Here is an 18,096-nt window from a genome sequence, read left to right as displayed (position 1 = left end):
TGTGTGTGTGTGTGTGTGTGTGTGTGTGTGTGTGTGTGTGTGTGTGTTTGGGGTAGGGGGTGGGAGTGGGGGCGGTCCATTAGTCAGTCAGGTGCTGGACTACAATCTTGGTTTAAGAAGAGTGATTGTTCCCTGACTCAGTCCCCCTTCCCTCCTCCCAGATGCTAGGAACTTGACTGAGCCTCCACCACCCCTCACCAAAAAAAAAAAAAAAAAAAAAAAAGGTTGTAAACCTACACCAATAAGGCACTAAGCATTAACTCTTCTGTTTCAGCCTGTCTAATTCTGGGTATCTGATTAATGTGGATGTCTGTGTGTTTGTGTGTGTCTGTAGTCTGTGGGTGTGTCTGTGGGTGTTTATGTCTGTGGGTGCATATGTCTGTGGGTGCATCTGTCTCTAGATCTGTTTACCTGTGTATACGTCCATGTATCCATGTTCATCAGTGTGTCAGGCTCTGTAGTGTATTCTATATTATCTAGGCCTGTCTTATACACAGTGTTTATGTTGTATATGTAAGTCTATATAGAATATGCTTGTATTTTGTCAGTATGTGTTTCTGCATACTTGGGGATCTGAGGTATTTCTCAATATCTATCTGTATGCCTCTGTTAATCTGTTTTTGTTTTTCTGTCTGTCTTTTCTTTTTGGGGGCCCAAGTCATGTCTTCTATCTTTTTTATTCCTGGCATCTTCTCATTTTTTTTTTAAATTTCTTTGTCATCTTAACTGTGACCCTTAAGTCACTTAACCTCTGTTTGCCTCAACTTCATCTGTAAAATGGGGGTAGTAATAGCACTTACCTCACAGGGATGTAGCGAGGATAAAATGAGATAAAGGCACTTGCCATCCTTTAAGTGCTATATAATGTAAGCTAGCATTATTATATATGTAAAGTGATTTGCATATCTTAAAATACCATATCAGTTATTATTGCATTAACTTACTCTCATCTTTTTTGATGGGTTCAGATAGAACTGGAACAAGGACAAGTTGCTATCCTATTATTCTTATATATCTCATGTTCTGTGGACTATTATCCAGACTGATAAAATGACTGCTTTTTGAAATTGAATAAGAATATTGGGATATAAATTCATCTTCCTAGACTCACTGAAAGCATCTTCCAAGAGTAGACAGGAGGACGACAGAGATGACATGTTGGTCCCATTCCCACATGGTTTAAATTTCTTCTGTTAGGTCCCTATTACTACTACTACTCCTACAACCACCCCTACCACCACCACTACTACTGTTATTTTTTCCCCAACCAAGTTGATCCAGGACCCAGGGAGGGGGCCCCCCCCAGGCCTGGTGGTGCCGAGCAGAGCCCCACATCTCCTCCTTCTTGCCCTACGACATGAACCTGCTGTACCGAAAAACCAAGCTGGAGTGGAGACAGCACAAGGAGGAGGAGGCCAAAAGGAGGTAAGACCATAAAATGATTCTAATTCTCTCTCCTCCTTAACTCATTTCCTTTTCTTACTTAGTGTGAACTTGGCTGTTGTTAACTCCCCTCTATCTCACTTTTCTCTCTCATTTAATTATGAACAATAACTGTTTTAAAGGCCTGTATAAAGAGGATCACATAATAAGCATAATCCCAGCTCTCTGTGTGTTTACATTCTGAGCTTTTTCTCTGGTCCTCAGTAGCCTACTTTTCTGTCTAAAATACTCCTTCATCCTTTACCTCTGTGATTTAATTTTCCCTTACCCCAAATGTAGGACTGTTTCTTTTGTTCACCCTTGCTTCTACCATCCCCAAATATCGTCCCCTACTAACCCCCTTCTACCATCCCCAAATACCTTTAGCATAAATTCCTTTCTCTTTTCCCACCCCCCCCCTACTTTCCTTTGCCCTCTCTATTCTTTGTCGCCTGACCTCAGATAGTACAAGTCCAACCATAAAGGTGTGGGGGCAAACAGCTCTCTTATCTCACAGGGTCCCGAGAGGTAATCATATGAAAGAGGGAGCCTTTTGGTTCCTTTCCCACCTTCTTGATCTGGGAAAAAGAAATGGAAGATGAGAGAACATAGTTGCGTCAAGGCCAGTGAAATCTAACTTAGAAGCATAGATTTATTTAAAAATTTTTTTAATTCAATTTTATTTTATTTTCTGTTCTGAATTCTCTCCCTCCCACCCCCTTCTCCCCTGCCCCACTGAGAAAGCAAGAAAAATAAAAGCCATTGCGAACATGTATAGTCAAGTAAAACAAATCCTCACATTAGCCATATCCAAAGAAAGAAAAAGAACGTGCCTCCATCTGCACTCTGAGCCCGTCGCCTCTCTCCTCTGAATATGAGCAGAGTGTTTCATTATGAGTTGGTGCATGGACCTAGAGCTGGAAGCACCCCAAAATCCATGCAGCCCAACTCCCTTCTTTTATAGATGGGGAAACTAAAGGCCAGAGAGGTGACAGTATTTGTCCAAGTTCACACAGGTATTAGAGACAAGATTGTTTTTTTAGAGGCAAAATTTCTTGAAAGACTATGTTAGGTCCCTTCAGACTGCACTAAGATCTGTTCTCATCCTATTCTGTGCTTCCCACTGTAGGTTTCTTGCTCTCTCTCTTTCTCTCTCTCTCTCTCTCTCTCTCTCTCTCTCTCTCTCTCTCTCTCTTTCCCCCATTCTCCCCACCAGAGCTTTCATTCCTCATCTCCCCACCCCTTGACTCCCTTCACTTTCCCCCTCGTGGCTACACTGTCGAGAGAAGCCTGAGTCAGATCCACCTCCCCATTAGCCCTCCTCTCCCTCCTTACTGTGGGATTTAATTAATGTTGTTAATTAGATTAATCAGAGCTATCACTGCAGAGATCTCCCCTTAATGAAGGGTTAGTAGACAGGGCCCTAATCAGAGATCCCACCCCACAACAGCCCTCCGGTTTCCACACACCCCCTACAGTCCCCCCCCCCCCCCCATTCTTTCACACAGAAGCACAGAGACTGTGAATGAGAGTGGAGGGTGGGGGATAAATTGTGGAATCAGGAAAGGGAGTAAGGCAAATGAATGACAGAAAGGAAGAAAAGGAGAGCTAGAGGAAGAAGAATCATAAGGGATGGGAGCAAGGAAGGCAGGCTAAAGATGGCTGAAGCAGATGGGAAACAGTGGAAAAGTAAGCCATCAGAAATGTGTGCATGTTTCAAGCATGAAGTGAGGCCAGGGGACAGATATGAAACCTTAGGGGCTGAGCTTGCATCTGTGTGTGTCACTCATGCTTTTCTCTATGAGGAATGTGCTTGACATCAGATTTTTGCAGTTCTCCAAATGTACAGGAAGCATTTCATGCAGATGCTGTTTGAAATATGGGGGCCCAAACAGACCTAGGGGATGATTGTCCTTGTACCTTGTACCCCTCCAACCCTTATCCCTTTATTCTATTCTTTTGTCTTCCTTTTTAATCCTCAAGACCGAGGCCTTGAAGCCTCTCCCTCTGACCTTTAGCGCTTTGTGCTTTATTTTTAGTGTCCTTTTCCATGGATCTCTGTACTAATCCTCATTCCTCACCTGCTGCCTACAGCGCACCCACACCCACACCATACCATAACACACCAGGAGGTTACAAGGTAGCTTTAGGGGAAGCCCCGCCTGACCTGACGACTGCCTTTGCCTCTCTCATTTTTCTCTGCTTCTCTCCTGCCTTCTCCTTCTTTTACCCATCCCTTCCCTCAGTGCAAGTAAGGAAGTGGGACCCACAGGTCCTTCAGGGCCAGGGCCCGGGGTTCGTGCACGAGACGTGTCTTCGCTTCGACGCTCTCTCAGGATGGGCTTCATGACCATGCCTGCTTCCCAGGAGCATGCCCCTCACCCCTGCCGTAGTGCCATGGCTCCCCGCTCCCTCTCCTGCCATTCGGTGGGGAGCATGGAGAGTAGTGGGGGTACTACCGGTGGGGGAGGGAGCAGTGGAGTTGGGGGAGATGTTGGAGCCCGGAGGCCACCTGTGAAACCCCGGAGGCACCCCAGCACCAAACTCAGCATGGCTGCAAGTGGAGCCGAAGCACCTCCCAGCAAGAAAGCAGGTAAGACCTTCTTTGCACTCATGATACTTCCTTCTTAATCCAGCAGGGATTTCTGGCAGGTAAAAAAGGTCCATTTTGGGTTTGGGAGGATCCATTTTGACACCAGGGGAAAGTAGAAGGTTTCATTTTTAAAATGAACAAGAGATTCCATTCTCAGTGGTTATAGGATCTTAGATTATAGGAACCTCAGAGGGCATCTGGTACAATGTCCTGACTTTACAGGTCCAGGGTAGTTAAGTTACTTGCCCAAAGTCACACAAGCAGTAAGTATTAGAGGTTGGATTTGAATGTATATCCTCTGACTCCAAGGACAGAGCTCTTTTCATTGAATGGATATGAGCTATTTCTATGGACAGGAGAATCTATCCTAGAAGTCCATTTTAAGGGTTGGGGGATGAATTGTGGGAGTGGATCTAGAAACTGTAGGCTTTCTGGTGTTTGTAAACAAGATACAAGTTTGACAGAAAACTGATTGACTAGAGCTATGGGTTAGGGGAGATGGGAGAGGGAGAAAGGGGCAATGTGCCCCTGAAAGGAGATGCCTTCAGAATAACTTAATGTTTCTTCTATGCCAGTCTTATTTCAGCCTCTGCCTTTCTTTCTGGGACTTCCTCAGGTTCTCAGAAACCAGCTCCTGAAGGCCGTGAGTCTAGCCGAAAAATCCCTCCTCAGAAGCCAAAGCGCAGTCCCAACACCCAGCTCTCTGTCTCCTTTGATGAGTCCTGCTCAATGGCTCCCACTTCTCGGGTTGGGGCCCTGCCCCTGCAGCGATACAGCCGAGGGGGGAGGGGCGCAGGTGAACATGATTTGAGCTCACAGGATGAAGAACCTGTCTACATCGAAATGGTGGGAGACGTCTTCCAAGGTGGTGGAGGGAGTGGTGGGAGAAGTAGTGGAGGCCCAGCAGGTGCTTCTGTTGGAGGAGGGGGAACAGGCCCCCCAGCTGGCCCAGACTCAGACTCTGAGGAGAGTGAGGCCATATATGAAGAAATGAAATACCCACTCCCTGAAGAGGTAGCAGAAGGCAGGGCCAATGGAGTCCCCCCACCAGCTGCTGTCTCTCCATTGCATCACCCTCATTCTCATCACTCGCACCGACGTCCAGCCTCTGCCCTCCAGAGCAGGCAGAATGGGGCTCCTACTAAGACTTCCCCTTGTGAAATCCCACCACCTTTTCCCAACCTTCTCCAGCACCGTCCCCCACTTCTTGCCTTTCCCCAAGCCAAGCCTGCTACCCGGACCCCTGGGGCCGGGGTCTCTAGGTTGCCAGTCCTCTGTCACACCAAGGAGCCGGCTATCCCGGTCCCAGCTCTCCAAGTGCCTGGACGGGATCAAGAGACACCCCCACCTCCGCCTCCTGCTGCCAATTTGCTGCTACTAGGGCCCTCTGGTCGGGCACGGAGCCATTCAACACCACTGCCCCCTCAGGGCTCTGGTCAGCCTCGAGGGGAGAAGGAAAGGGAGATTCCCAATTCCCATAGTATGATCTGTACCAAGGCAGCAGGAGCACCAGCATCTTCCCTTGCCCCAGCCATGTTGCTCCCAGGACCCCCCAAGGACAAAGCTGTGTCTTATACCATGGTATACTCAGCAGTCAAGGTGACCACACACTCTGTCCTACCAACTGGCCCATCTCTGGGGGGTGGGGAGCCGAAGACAGAGAAGGAAATCTCAGTCCTTCATGGGATGCTCTGTGCTAGTTCCAGGCCAGTACCTCCTGGGAAAGCTGCCCCCGCCAGTGGGCCTGGAGTACTTCACCACCGGAGCTGCCTGGCTTCTCCTCACAACCTTCCTGACCCTACAACTAGCCCCCTTTGCCCCCTCTGGACTTATCCAGCCACAGCTGGGTTCAAGAGACCCCCAGCCTACGAGAGCCTAAAGGCAGGGGGTTTGCTATCTAAGGGCTGTGGGGTTGGGGCTTCCGCTCCCATGGTCAAGATCCAGCTGCAGGACCAGGGTACCAGTGGGGGTGCATTTGCTAGCATCTCCTGTGCCCATGTCATTGCCAGTTCAGGGACACCAGAGGAGGAAGAGCAGGAGGAGGAGGAGGAGGTGGGAACAACGACATTTGGGGCGGGCTGGGCCCTGCAAAGAAAAGTCCTGTACAGAGGGAGGAAAGCAAAAGACTTGGAGAGTGAGTTGGGAGGTGGGGAGGAGGGAGGGAAGATATGGAAGAGGTGGGAGTAGGGAGGGAAGGGAGGTTCCCAGATTGGGAGGAGGATATAGAGGGGCTGAGTTGCAGAGGGTCAGTTGGAAGCTACTCTCCACTCCCTCTGAATTCAAGAGGGAAATACCCAGGGTGGAACAGCTATCCTAAGCATCAGAGCATTGGACTAAGGATAGAGAAGGTCACTGGATCAGAGAGGAGGGGATGGGGGTTGAGGCCAGGAGAACCAAAGGGAGAATTTAGAACTAGAGTGAGCTAAATGTTGTCATTTTGGGGCAACTTCCCCCCGCCCCAAGCCCAGACACTCCACTTGCCTTCTGGGAGATGTAAGGGGGAAGGGACCCTGTGTGTGTGCGTGGATTCTGAGCCAAACACAGCTGCCTCCCAGCTGTTACCATGACAACCTACCCAGACAGGAGGGAGAGGAGAGGTAGGCCCCTGCCGTTACCTAGCAACCCAATCCTCTACCAGGCCTACTTCTGGGAACTTGGATTCAAGCTTGCTCCTGCACCCCTTGACCCAGGATTTACTATGGTCACAGTACCCCTAGTCCATAGTCCTTTGACCCAGAAAGCTTATCTGAGAGGGGCAAAAGACAACACGGAGAGATGTTGAGAAATAGGATATTTAGCTTAAGGTGGGTGGGGAAGCTAAGGAGGGTGGGGGTGGGAAGGAAGGCATCCTGTTTCCTTCCCAGAGGGTCCTGGGAGATGTTTCTGAAATGAAGAGGTGGGCTTAAAAACTGCAAATAAAAGGAACAATTTTTGTGTGATTCTGAATAAAAGGAGATGTGGAAAGGGAAGGAAAGGAAAAAGAGAAATAATTACTGCTTTTCCTTTCCCAGACATAACCCTTCCCTTCACACTCCCAATCTTTATCTCCATGGGTCCCAGATACGTGTGCAGGGGATCTGATATCTCCTAATTTCCCCCAGCAGAGGCTGTGGAAGGTGTCCGGGCCTGGAATGGTAGTAGAGAAGTTCCAGGCAAGGCAGAGAAGGAGGAGAAGGGACTCCTCCCATCAGGCATCCCTGTTCGAAGCCATGGGGCAGAGGGCCTGCTGGCCAGGGCCCATCACAGCGGAGATCAGGCTGGAGGAGGAGGAAGCCGAACAGGACTAACCATGCCCTGCCAAACTTTCCCTGCCTGCCACCGCAATGGAGGTGAGATTCCCTTACTTTTTTCCCAGTCACACATGTATACCCTAAACCCTGTAAAACAGCTGCTCGCTCACTGACGGGCGGGGCCGGTGGGGGGGAGGGGCAGGGAGGGTTGTGCCGCCAGAGGCAGAACCATCCAGCTCAATGGAATGGCACTAATGATTATTTCTGGAAACAGTTGCCCACATTTGCCCATATCACAAGCCTTTCATTTTTATTCTGTGCCTCGCCCCCAGTTTCCATCCCCCACACCCTTGATGATCCAGAGAGCAGTATGGGGGATAAGAATGGGAAGATAGAAAGCGCTAGGATAAAAAGACGCCTTAGAGCAGTCTGTTTCCTCCCTTATTTCTCTTTCTCCTCCTGCAGACTTCACTGGAGGTTACCGCCTAGGGCGCTCAGCCTCTACCTCTGGAGTTCGTCATGCTGCTGCCCATACCCCACGACCCTGCAGCCAGCCCAGGGAAATCCTCAGCCAGGTGAGGAGAGGGTTTGGTGCTCTTTTTATTTAGGGGGAAAAAAAAAGATGGGTAGAGGCAACTGGGTGTGAAGGCTAGAGATATAGAAAGGGCAAGTAGGTGGCACAGTGGGTAGAGTACTGAACCTGGAGTCAGGAAGACCTGAATTCAAATTCAGCCTCAGACACCTACTAGCTGTGTGATCTTGGGCAAGTCTCTTAACCCTGTTTGCCTAAGTTCCTCATCTGTAAAATGAGCTGGAGAAGGAAATAACAAACCACTGCAGTATCTTTGCCAAGAAAACCTCAAATGGGGTCAGGAAGAGTCGACACAACTGAAATAACTGAACAGCAATGCTCGAGTACAGGGCATGGCTGGCAGAGTTGAGCAGTCTGGTCGGAGCAGAAAACAGGAGCCACGGTGGCAGGTGTTTAAGGCAGATAGGAGGATATGGCCGGGGAGAGGATTTGGAGACAGGGAAAAAAGTAAGAATACAAAGCTTTAGAGAAGAAGAGGAGCATAATCCAGGAACCTAGAGCTGTCAGGGGCCTTAAAAATCATCTAGTTCAACCCCTCACTTTGTAAATGAGGATTCTGAGACCCAAAGAGTGGAAGCCACTGGCCCAAAGTAAGACCACAAATACAAGTAGGAGAGCAGCCTTAATGTCTTAACTAGAATCCTTGTAACCAGTTCTGGATTCTACAGTTTCAAAATGGATCAGACAAGAGTCCTAAAAAAATGTGCATCCGTTTTGTTTCTAGTTCTTTGTCACTGTAAAAAGTGCTGCTATAAATTCTTTGGTGTATCTGGTACCTTTCTTTATCATTGGCCTCTTTGGGGTGTAGAACCTAGCAATGAGATCTCTGGGTCAAAGGGTATGGACATTTTAGTCACTCTCAGCATAATTCCAAATTGCAGTAATAACAGCTTTTCTAAAGGACTGGAAAGGAGTTGTAACTTTGCTAGATACACCTCAGCTTCCTCATTTGTAAAATAAGGTTGTTGATCTGTATGATCTCTAAGGCCCAGGGTGTGTGTTTGTGGACATGTGTTTGGGTAGAGATTATAGAAAAGAGTTGAAAAAACAGGTATCTTTTTTTCAGTACCAGTAATTCTGTGATCCTTGACAAGCCCTTTTTGTTTTTTCCTCCTCCCTCCCCCCCACCCATACTTGGTGATGGGGGTGGGGGTGGGGTGACACAGACCCATCCTGCACTGCTGCTGCCTCTTCCCCCACAGCCGGCCCCAGAGAGGGATGGCAAGTTGCTGGAGGTGATCGAGAGAAAACGCTGCGTCTGCAAGGAGATTAAGGCAAGGCACCGGCCGGACCGGGGGCTCTGCAAGCAGGAGAGCATGCCTATCCTTCCCAGTTGGAGACGGGGGCCAGAACCCCGAAAAACTGGCACTCCTCCATGCCGCCGGCAGCAAACGGTCTTGTGGGATACAGCTATCTGAAAGGGGCAGGATTGGGGGGCAGATCCAGAGGAGGACCAAGGGGTAAACCAATGCCTAGCCTCCCCCTAGGATACCACCATTTAAAGGAGGCCAAGTGGTCATCTCCCTTTAGGATCCTGCCTTGGGAGAGAGAAGCTTGGTCTCTCCTGAAAGAGAGAGTCAGTAAGAACTGAAAGACAGTCAGTAAGAACAATTCAACCTCCCCCTCAACCACCAAGACCCTGGAGGCTAGGTGGAATGGTAGAGGGTTAGGGAGTGGCAGCTCCCTCCAACAATGCCCACCTTCTGCCCCTTTGCTGGACTTTGGGGAAGGAAGGCAATACTGGGGCTGGAAGTGGGGGCCTTTGGCTGTTCCCCTCTTGTCAGAGCTATGGATTCCTTACCCAACAAGGTTAGATGGTTAAAACTGGGAGGGAGGGAAAGGGCTGGTAAGGAAAGAGGGAGGTGGGGCATATAAGTTCCCGAGGGGAAGAGAAAGGAACTACTTTATAGAGAAGTGGGGAAAGGGAGGGGGGGTATTTATTTTATTTATTTTTTAATCTAGAGGGGGAAATCTACACCCTTCCTGTCCCTCTGTTGAGAAGGGGATGGGGAAATGAGGTACTAAGGGAATCAAAGATGCTTTCTTTCTCCCAAGTCCCTAAATATCTCACCACTCAAATCTCTCCCATAGCTATGAGTATTTCTGGCTTGAGGTAGAGCCAGGAGTAGGGGGTGGGAGACAGGCTAGGAAAATGTGAAATTTGGTATTGAAAGTGGCCTGCTCTGAAATCTCCAAGGTTAAGGGCTGGGACCAGGGAGGGAAGAATGGTGGGAATGGAGGGAAATTGTAAAGGGGGGTGGGGGTGGGGGTGGTATTTATTTAAATTATAAAGAGAAAACAAGAACTACCAGGAGCTTTTTTAAAATTATTATTCATTTTGTTCCAGAATAATATATTAAAAGAATAATGATCCTAGAACTGGCCTCATATATTTAATGGCGCCCTTATTCTACATCTTAAGGCTGTTTCTGTTGTTCTCCATCTTTGCCTTTGACTGGTACAGGGATGAACCTCAGAGAGGGTTATAAGTACCTATGGAAAGTCAAAAGGAAAGAAGGAGCTTGGGATAGAGGAGAATTGGGACCCCACTGAGATCTGAGCCAAGACAATCAATTAAGTATATAGAATGCCTCCTACTCAAAAGTAATTTAATTCATTGAACATTTATTTATTAAATGTCTACTGTGTGCTAAACACGGTTCCTCTTCTCATGGCTCTTTATAACTTAATAGAATAAGGCACATGCTTTTTGTTTTTTAATTAGAACTGTGATTTCATCATTGTAAGGTATGGGGCTCTATTAAGGAATTTCTTTTTCCAAAGCAAATGTCACTATGACTTATAGTTTGAGAGAGTTGTCTGAGGGTACTAACAAGTTAAATAACTTGTCCAGGGTCATATAGCCAGTATGTGGCAGAGGGTGGGACTTGAACACAGGTCTTCCTAGCTTGGAGGTCTGCTCTCTACTACGTCATGCTACTTCCAAGACACCTATATAGATGACTAAAAGTATACAATTGTAAGAATGAAAGATCACAGACTGAATTGAAGGGAACTCAAAGCTCACCTAGTCCAATGCTGAACTGAACATGATCCTCTCTTACAGTCTTCCCAGTAAGTAGTACATGATAATGTCCACCATAAATAGAAGGGCACAGAAAAAAACCTATAAGGTAGAGTCCCTGCTCTAAAGAAGTTTGTGTAAGACATGGTCTCCACCCTCAATGGGGAGGGAGAACAAATACATAAAAATGGTGTAGGAGTTTCAAGCACAGGGAATTTGGTGAAGCAGGAAGGGAAAACTGTTTTAAAAAATGTAGGTGTTAAAAGATATGAAAAGGCAGAGGGAAGAGGCAATGTAGACCAGCAGCTTAGCGAAGGTTGACTGGATGTGTAAGATGTTTCCTTTAATCAAATCTTCAGTTTTATGCCATTTACTAGGGGAAGGAGAGACTGAGTGGGAAATTGGAGAGACTACCGGGGAGCCAACCACAGTATAGAGGCATTTCTAAGGAAGGAGATCAGGGCACTGGGGCAGGAGTGAGCCTGTCATCTTTGGAAGGCAGCAGCAAGATCAGCCTGACCTGAGTGGGAATGTTGGGCAGCAATAAGAAATAAAGCTGGATTGCTCTGAAGGAAAGAAATAGATAGGATTTGCTAAATGATGAGGCATACAGGAAAGGAATGAATAAAGAATCACTCCAAAGTGTTGGTGCTGAGAGGCTGGGACAATGGTTAAGTCATTGACACATAAGGAGATTGAAAAGAAGGCAAGTTGGAGGAGGAATATTCAATTTAACAATTTGTTAAGTGCCTTGAGACCATGTTAATAGGTGGATCAATTGAAGGAACTGGAGATGTTTAGCTTGGAATAGGGAAGACTGGGGGTGGGGTGAGGAAAGGGAGACATGACACCTATGTGTTCTACGATTTGAAGGCTTGTCATTCTGAAGAAGGATTAGATTGCCCCAGAAGGAAGAACCAGAACAGAGGTTACAAAGAGACTTTGGCTTACAATTTAGGAAAAACTTACACATGAGGAAAAGCTTCCTTATAATTAGAGCTGTCCAAAATTGTAATGGGCTTCTCTGGAAGTCTTCAAGCAGAGGCTGGATAACCATTTGAGTATGTTATTACTGGGGGTCCTTTCAGGAATGGATCCAGTTTGATAGCTGCTGAGGTTCCTTCTGACTCTAAAATTCTATGATTCTTTATGGCTCTGTGCTAGGCATTACGCATGCAAAGATAAAATAAGGCACAATCAATGACATATTAGAATGAAAATAACACTGTACTTGGAGTCAGAAAAATAATTGGATAATAATTCTGGCCCTGGCACTTGTATGATCCAGGACAAATTACTTAACCCCTCCCAGCCTCAGTTTGCTAATCTGTAAAATAGGGATAATAATACTACTTACCTCCCAAGATTTTTGAAGAAAATTCTTTGTCAATCTTAAAGCAACTTCAAAAGAGCTGTGGTTTTATTGGTGTAGACACTTTCTCCATGGCAGATCCCCAACCTTTATACCTTATTTAAAAAATTTTCATGGGCTGACTTTAGTTTCAGATAGGTTGAGCTTCAAGTGCCAGCAAGACCTTCATATGGAAATTCCATCTGGGAGATAGATATGAAGGAATAGGACTTGGAAGAGAGAACAGGTGGTTTAGAAGTTGTCAGCCTAGGAGAGAGTTAAAACTGTGAGAATTGAGGAGCTCTCTGAATAAGAGGGTCAAAGTCTGAGTCTTGGAAAGCACCTCAGTTAAGGAACAAGAGGAAGAAGGCAAACCACAAAAAGAAACAAGAAGAGATTCAAAGAGGATAAGGAAGGGTGTTTGTTTTTTGTTTTTTCCCCAGGAAGGGACTTAGCTATTTCAGTGGATCACAAATACCCCCTCTAATTTTGCAGATTGTGACTGGTAGGAATAATATTCTAGACTTCTGGCCAAGGAAACATCCCGGCTACCAAAAAACCTATTCTACAAAAACAAACAAAACACAACAAACAAACCCACCTCACAATAACAACAACAACACAAAAAATAAATCACATGAGACAGAATAAGGGTCAAGAAATCTTTCATCAAAGTTAACAAGCATTGGGGACTCCCCCCCCCACTTATCTTCTATGCCATCTCCCTTTTCTAGCCATTCATTCTCTTTTCCCCTTCTGGACCCCTTGGCGAACCAGTTTAATTCTACATTGTCCTTGTCTCTTGAGTCCTTGGTCCCCCTTTTAGCAATGCTATTTGTACCCTGCCTTGGATGACTCCCACTATCTGCCACCTTTGCTCCTGAAGGTAAAGAAAATCACACAACTGTTCTAACTGGGTCCACTACAGATTTCTGTTACACAACCTCAAGTGGAGACTCATTTTTCTGGACAATTCTTCTACACCTTCCTTGTCAACTTGCTGTCCACAGCTGCTCTTCCCAATTTTTTCTTTTCTCCTCAAACCTCTCATTCCCTCTTCCTCCACACTCTCAGTTAAGAACCTTACCTCATATTTTACAGAAAAAATTGAGGCCATTTTCAGTGAACTCCCTCTTCTCCCCTCTTCCTCATCTCATGTCCCTCAGATGCCTTCTGCCACTTTCTTTTTCTTCATCCCTGTCTCACGAAAAGAAGTGGGCTTATTCCTTACCAAGGCCCACCCCTCCACCTACACCATTGATCCTATTTCATTTCACCTTCCCCAACAGATTGCCTCCTCAGTATTCCCCCTTGTGTCACTTCTCTTCAATCCTATTCTCCTTTCCTGTTACCTAGAAACATATCCACATCTCTATCCTCAAAAATACTCACATGATCCTTCCATCCCCACTAACTATTGTCCTATATCTCTTCTGCCCTTTATGGCCAAACTTCTGTAACGAGCTGATCTGGCATAATATGTACCTTCTCTTTCTCCTTTTACTCCTTAACCCCTTACAATCTGGCTTCTGACCTCATCATTTCTCAAGTTGCAGATGAAATCTTAATTGCCAAATCCAATGGCCTTTTCTCAACCCTCATCCTTCTTGACCTCTCTGCAGCCTTTGGCACTGCTGATCACCTTCTCCTTGATACTCTCTTCTCACTAAGTTTTTAGAATAGCACTCTCTCTTGGTTCTCCTCTTATCTATCAGACCATTCTTTCTTCGTCTTCTTTGCTGGATCCGCATCCAAGTCATGCCCTGACTGTTGGTGTCATACATGGTTCTGTTCCAAGGCCCTTTTCTCTTCTCCCTCTCCTACTACACTTGGTGATCTCATCAGCTCCCATGGATTTAATTACTATCTCTACACTGATGATTCTCAAATCTACCTATCCTGCCCTAACCTCTAGCTGACCTCCAGTTTCATGTCTCCAACTGCCTTTCAGACATCTCAAAATGGATAGCCAGTAAAAATCTTAAAATCAGTGTCCAAAACTGAACTCATTATCTTTCCCCCTAAAACCTTCCCAGCCCCTAACTTCCCCATAATTGTCCCCTATTCAGCCAACAAAGTGGTTTTCCTATAGTGCAAGTTGGACCAAATTACCCTACTTATCAAACTCCAGTTGCTTCCTGTTGCCTCCAGGATCAAATACAAAATCCTCTGGCATTCAAAGCCATTCACAACCAATCCACTCCCCTGCCTTTCCAGCTTTCTTATACCTTACTTCTCTTCATGACCTCTTCAGTCCAATTCACTTGCTTCCCTACTGTTCCTCCAACAAGGCCCTCTGTCTTTCAGGTCCAGTCATTTTCTCTGGCTGTCTCCTATGCTTGGTTTCCCTGGCTTCCTTCAAGTCCCAATTAAAATCCCATCTTCTTCAGGAAGCCTTTCCAACTCATTTTAATTCTAGTACTTTCCTTCTGTGATTTCCTATATATCCTTTATATAGCTTGTTTGTACAATGTGTGAGTTCTTTGAAAGCAGAGACTATCTTTTGCCTCTTTTTGTATGCCCAGCACTTAGCACATAGTAGGGGCTAAATAAATGCTTATTGACTGGGATATAAAGAAAGGCAAAAACAGTGCCTTCCATCAAGTAGTTTTAAAGCCTAAAGGGGGGAGGGTGCAGCTAGGTGGCGCAGTGGATAGAACACCAGTCCTGCAGTCAGGAAGACCTCAGTTCAAATCTGGCCTCAGACACTTACTAGTTGTGTGACTCTGGGCAAGTCACTTAACCCCAATTGCCTTAAAAAAAGAAAACAAAACAAAAAAAAACCCCTAGACAGGGAGACAACACATAAACAATCATGTACAAGCTTTCAGTGCTCCCACAGTGATACGATGAGGGGAGGTCTGTTCACTGCCCTCCTGGTCTAAACTCTATAAACTCTATAAAGTTTCTGATCTAGGTTTTCTTCCTGATATGAAGCTTCAGTCAACTACTGCTGCACTTAGCCACTGTTAGCCTCCTTAGAGGTTCTGCAGGTTAAAAATGACTCAGCTCCACTTTGGTCTGTGCTCTGCTCCTGGGATCAGAACCACACAGATACTGGTTGCTTCCCAGAATTTATTCCTCAATCAGTACATAGCTACAGACAATGCTTATGGCTATTCTTCTCTGTCCTGGATCTGTGACCCGGAACTGGCTATTGGGCAACTAATGAGCCAAATGGCACCCATTCCTGCACCCAACACTTGTTAAGGGATCCTCTGGGATCTCTTTCTGCCCTGGTGCCCTGTCATGGGCCTCTTTCCATACTATCCATGTTCCTGACTAGACCCAGTCCCTGGTGCTTGGACACCTAATCTGTCCTGGGCTAGAAAAAAAAAAAAAGACTCACTGTGACTTTTTCTTTACTTTTCCTATCAATATTGTCTGGTGCATTTTCTAGATTTTTATCAAGCTAGTGTAGTGGGCAAGCTAGCCTCTAATGCTTTCTCTTACTCTGCCACCTTGACTCCTCTTCCCATGAATTTTCATTAGCTGTCCTCGTGCCCGGAATGCTCTCTCTCCTTGTCTCTGCTTTCTGACTTCCCTGGCTTCTTTCAAGTCTCGACCCAAGCCCCACTTTCTGCAACAAGCCTTTCCAAATTCTTAATGTTGGTGCCTTCCCTCTGAGATCACCTCCAACTGATTCTGTACACACATTTGTGAGGATCAAATGAGGTAATAATTGTGAAATGTTTAGAACAGTACCTGGTACATTGTAAGCATTACATAAATGTTAGCTATTATTATTTTAAAAAGTTAAGTGTGAGCAAAGAATCATGAGATTTCACAAGATAAAAATGTACACATTCTTATATGGGGAGATAATGCCACATGTACTCAGAACTTTATCATCAGCAGGGGTCATAAAAGGAGTCTAATTAGACCAAGGTCCTGGTTGTGATTCTGTTATGTTTGGATGATCTCAAAGGAAAAATGGAAGGAGTGGAGAAGAGGAATGCACTGAGAGTCAGGGGTAAGGGGAGGAAGAAAGGGGAAAATTATTTCACATGAAAGGGGGGATCAAAGAGGAAATTATACAACAAGGAGGGAGCAGTTGTGGGGGAAAGTGGATGACATTTGAACCTTAATTTCATATGAACTGGTTTATGGAGGGAAGAATATACAAACACACAGTTGGGTAGAGAAATCTTACCTAACAGGGAACTATGTGGGAAAGGAGTTAAGGAAAAAGGGAAGAATAAATAGGGGGAGAATGGGTAGATTAAGGGAGACAATAGTCAGAAGCAAAACAGACTCGTAAATAGGGAGCAGGAGAAAAAAGAGAAGGATAAGGATAAAAGAATAAGATGGAGGGAAATACACAGCAGCAGTCATAACTGTGAATGTGTATGAGATGAGCTCACCCAGAAGATGGAAGAGATTAGAAACCAGAAGGAGAACCACTTATACACTAACCACAGTATTGTGAAGATCATCAACTTTGAAAGTAACCCTGATCAACACAACAACCAGCCATAACTCCACAGAGCTCATGATGAAGCATGTTATTCACCTCCAGACAGGAAGCTAATGGAATCGGAGTGCAAACTGAAGCATATTTTTTTCACTTTCTTTTTCTCTCTTCCTTCCCTTCTCTCTGTCTCTGTCTCTGTCTCTCTCTCTGTCTTTCTCTCTGTCTGTCTGTCTCTCTCTTTTTGTCTCTTTCTCTGTGTACCTCTCTTTCTGTCTCTCTCTGGATATAGCTAGTGTGGAATTTATTTTGCATGACTATATATTTGTAATGAGTTTTATTTTTCTCGCCTTCTCAATGGGTGGGGAAAGGGGATAAGGGAAAGAAAGAATGTGACACATAAAATTAAATTAAATTTTTAAAAAAGAAAATTTATGGAGTCAGGATGTAGACTATCTTGTATGAATAACAACAAGAAGACCAATATCACTAGGCTATAAAGTGTAGGCAGGGAAGTAAGAAGACTGGAAAAGTAGGAAGGGGGCAGGTTATGAAGGGCTTTAGAAGTCAACAAGAAGGAGCTTATTTGATCCTAGAGGTAACAGGGAGACACTCTAGTTTACAGAGTGGGGTGGGTAGGTGATATGGTCAGAGTTGGTCTATAGGCAGATCACTGTGACAGCTGAGTGGAGGATGGACTGGAGTGGGAAGAGACTTCATGCAGTGAAACCAACAAGAAGGCTTTGGCAATACTCAGTAATGAGCGCTTGCACCAGGTAGGTGGTAGTGTCAGGAGAGAAGGGGGCATATACGAAAGATGTTACAAAATCAGTGAGACTTGTAGTGTTAGATCTTGTGTTATCCTGACTGCAGCTCCATGATATTTCCATAAATTGTTTCTTTCTGGCTGCTTGCAATATTTTCTCTTTGACTTGGAAACCCTGGGATTTGGCTATAACATTCCTGGGAGTTTTCATTTTGGAATCTTAGGAAGTGATCTTTAGATTCTTTCAATTTCTGTTTTATCCTCTGGTTCTAGGATATCAGAGCAGTTTTCCTTGAAAATTTCTTTCAAGATGATGTCTAGGCTTTTTGATTGTGGCTTTCAGGTAGTTCAATAATTCTTAAATTATGTCTTCTCAATTTATTTTCCAGATCAGTTGTTTTTCCAGTGAGGTATTTCACATTTAAAGTATTTTTTTTATTCTTTTGATTTTGTTTTATTGTTTTTTGGTGTCTCATGGAATCATTTACTTCCACTTCTCCAATTCTGATTTTTAAGAAATTGTTTTCTTCATTGAACTTTAGTGTATCTTTTTCCATCTGACAAATTCTGCTTTTTAAGGGCTCTTCTCTTCAGTAGATTTGTGTGCCTCTTTTACCATTTGGTTTATTCTGTTTCTTTGAGGTGTTATTTTCTCCACTTTTTTTTTTACGTGCCTCCTTTACCAAGCTGTTGACTCTTTTTTTTA

General features: G+C 45.2%; 1 protein-coding gene across 2 annotated transcripts; it reads left to right on the top strand.

The window, feature by feature from the left end:
• The first annotated feature begins 1,304 nt into the window (after window positions 1-1,304).
• Window positions 1,305-9,731, top strand: LOC114033037 (neuronal tyrosine-phosphorylated phosphoinositide-3-kinase adapter 1-like). 2 transcript variants are annotated; one of them, XM_027848488.1, is made up of 6 exons: window positions 1,305-1,425; window positions 3,669-4,015; window positions 4,632-6,149; window positions 7,120-7,344; window positions 7,711-7,820; window positions 9,004-9,731. In XM_027848488.1, exons 1-6 carry the CDS (start codon window positions 1,358-1,360, stop codon window positions 9,253-9,255), a joined length of 2,520 nt encoding a protein of 839 aa, XP_027704289.1. In that variant the 5' UTR covers window positions 1,305-1,357; the 3' UTR covers window positions 9,256-9,731. The 2 variants fall into 2 exon arrangements, with proteins under 2 accessions (XP_027704289.1, XP_027704288.1); XM_027848487.1 differs by having other exon boundaries at window positions 7,117-7,344.
• The last annotated feature ends 8,365 nt before the right edge of the window (window positions 9,732-18,096 follow it).

The sequence above is a fragment of the Vombatus ursinus genome, unplaced genomic scaffold, assembly GCF_900497805.2.
Source record: "Vombatus ursinus unplaced genomic scaffold, bare-nosed wombat genome assembly UNPS02006699.1, whole genome shotgun sequence".
Lineage (NCBI taxonomy): Eukaryota > Metazoa > Chordata > Mammalia > Diprotodontia > Vombatidae > Vombatus > Vombatus ursinus.
The sequence above is the reverse complement of the archived record's forward strand: the minus strand, read 5'-3'. Positions and strand labels throughout refer to the sequence as shown.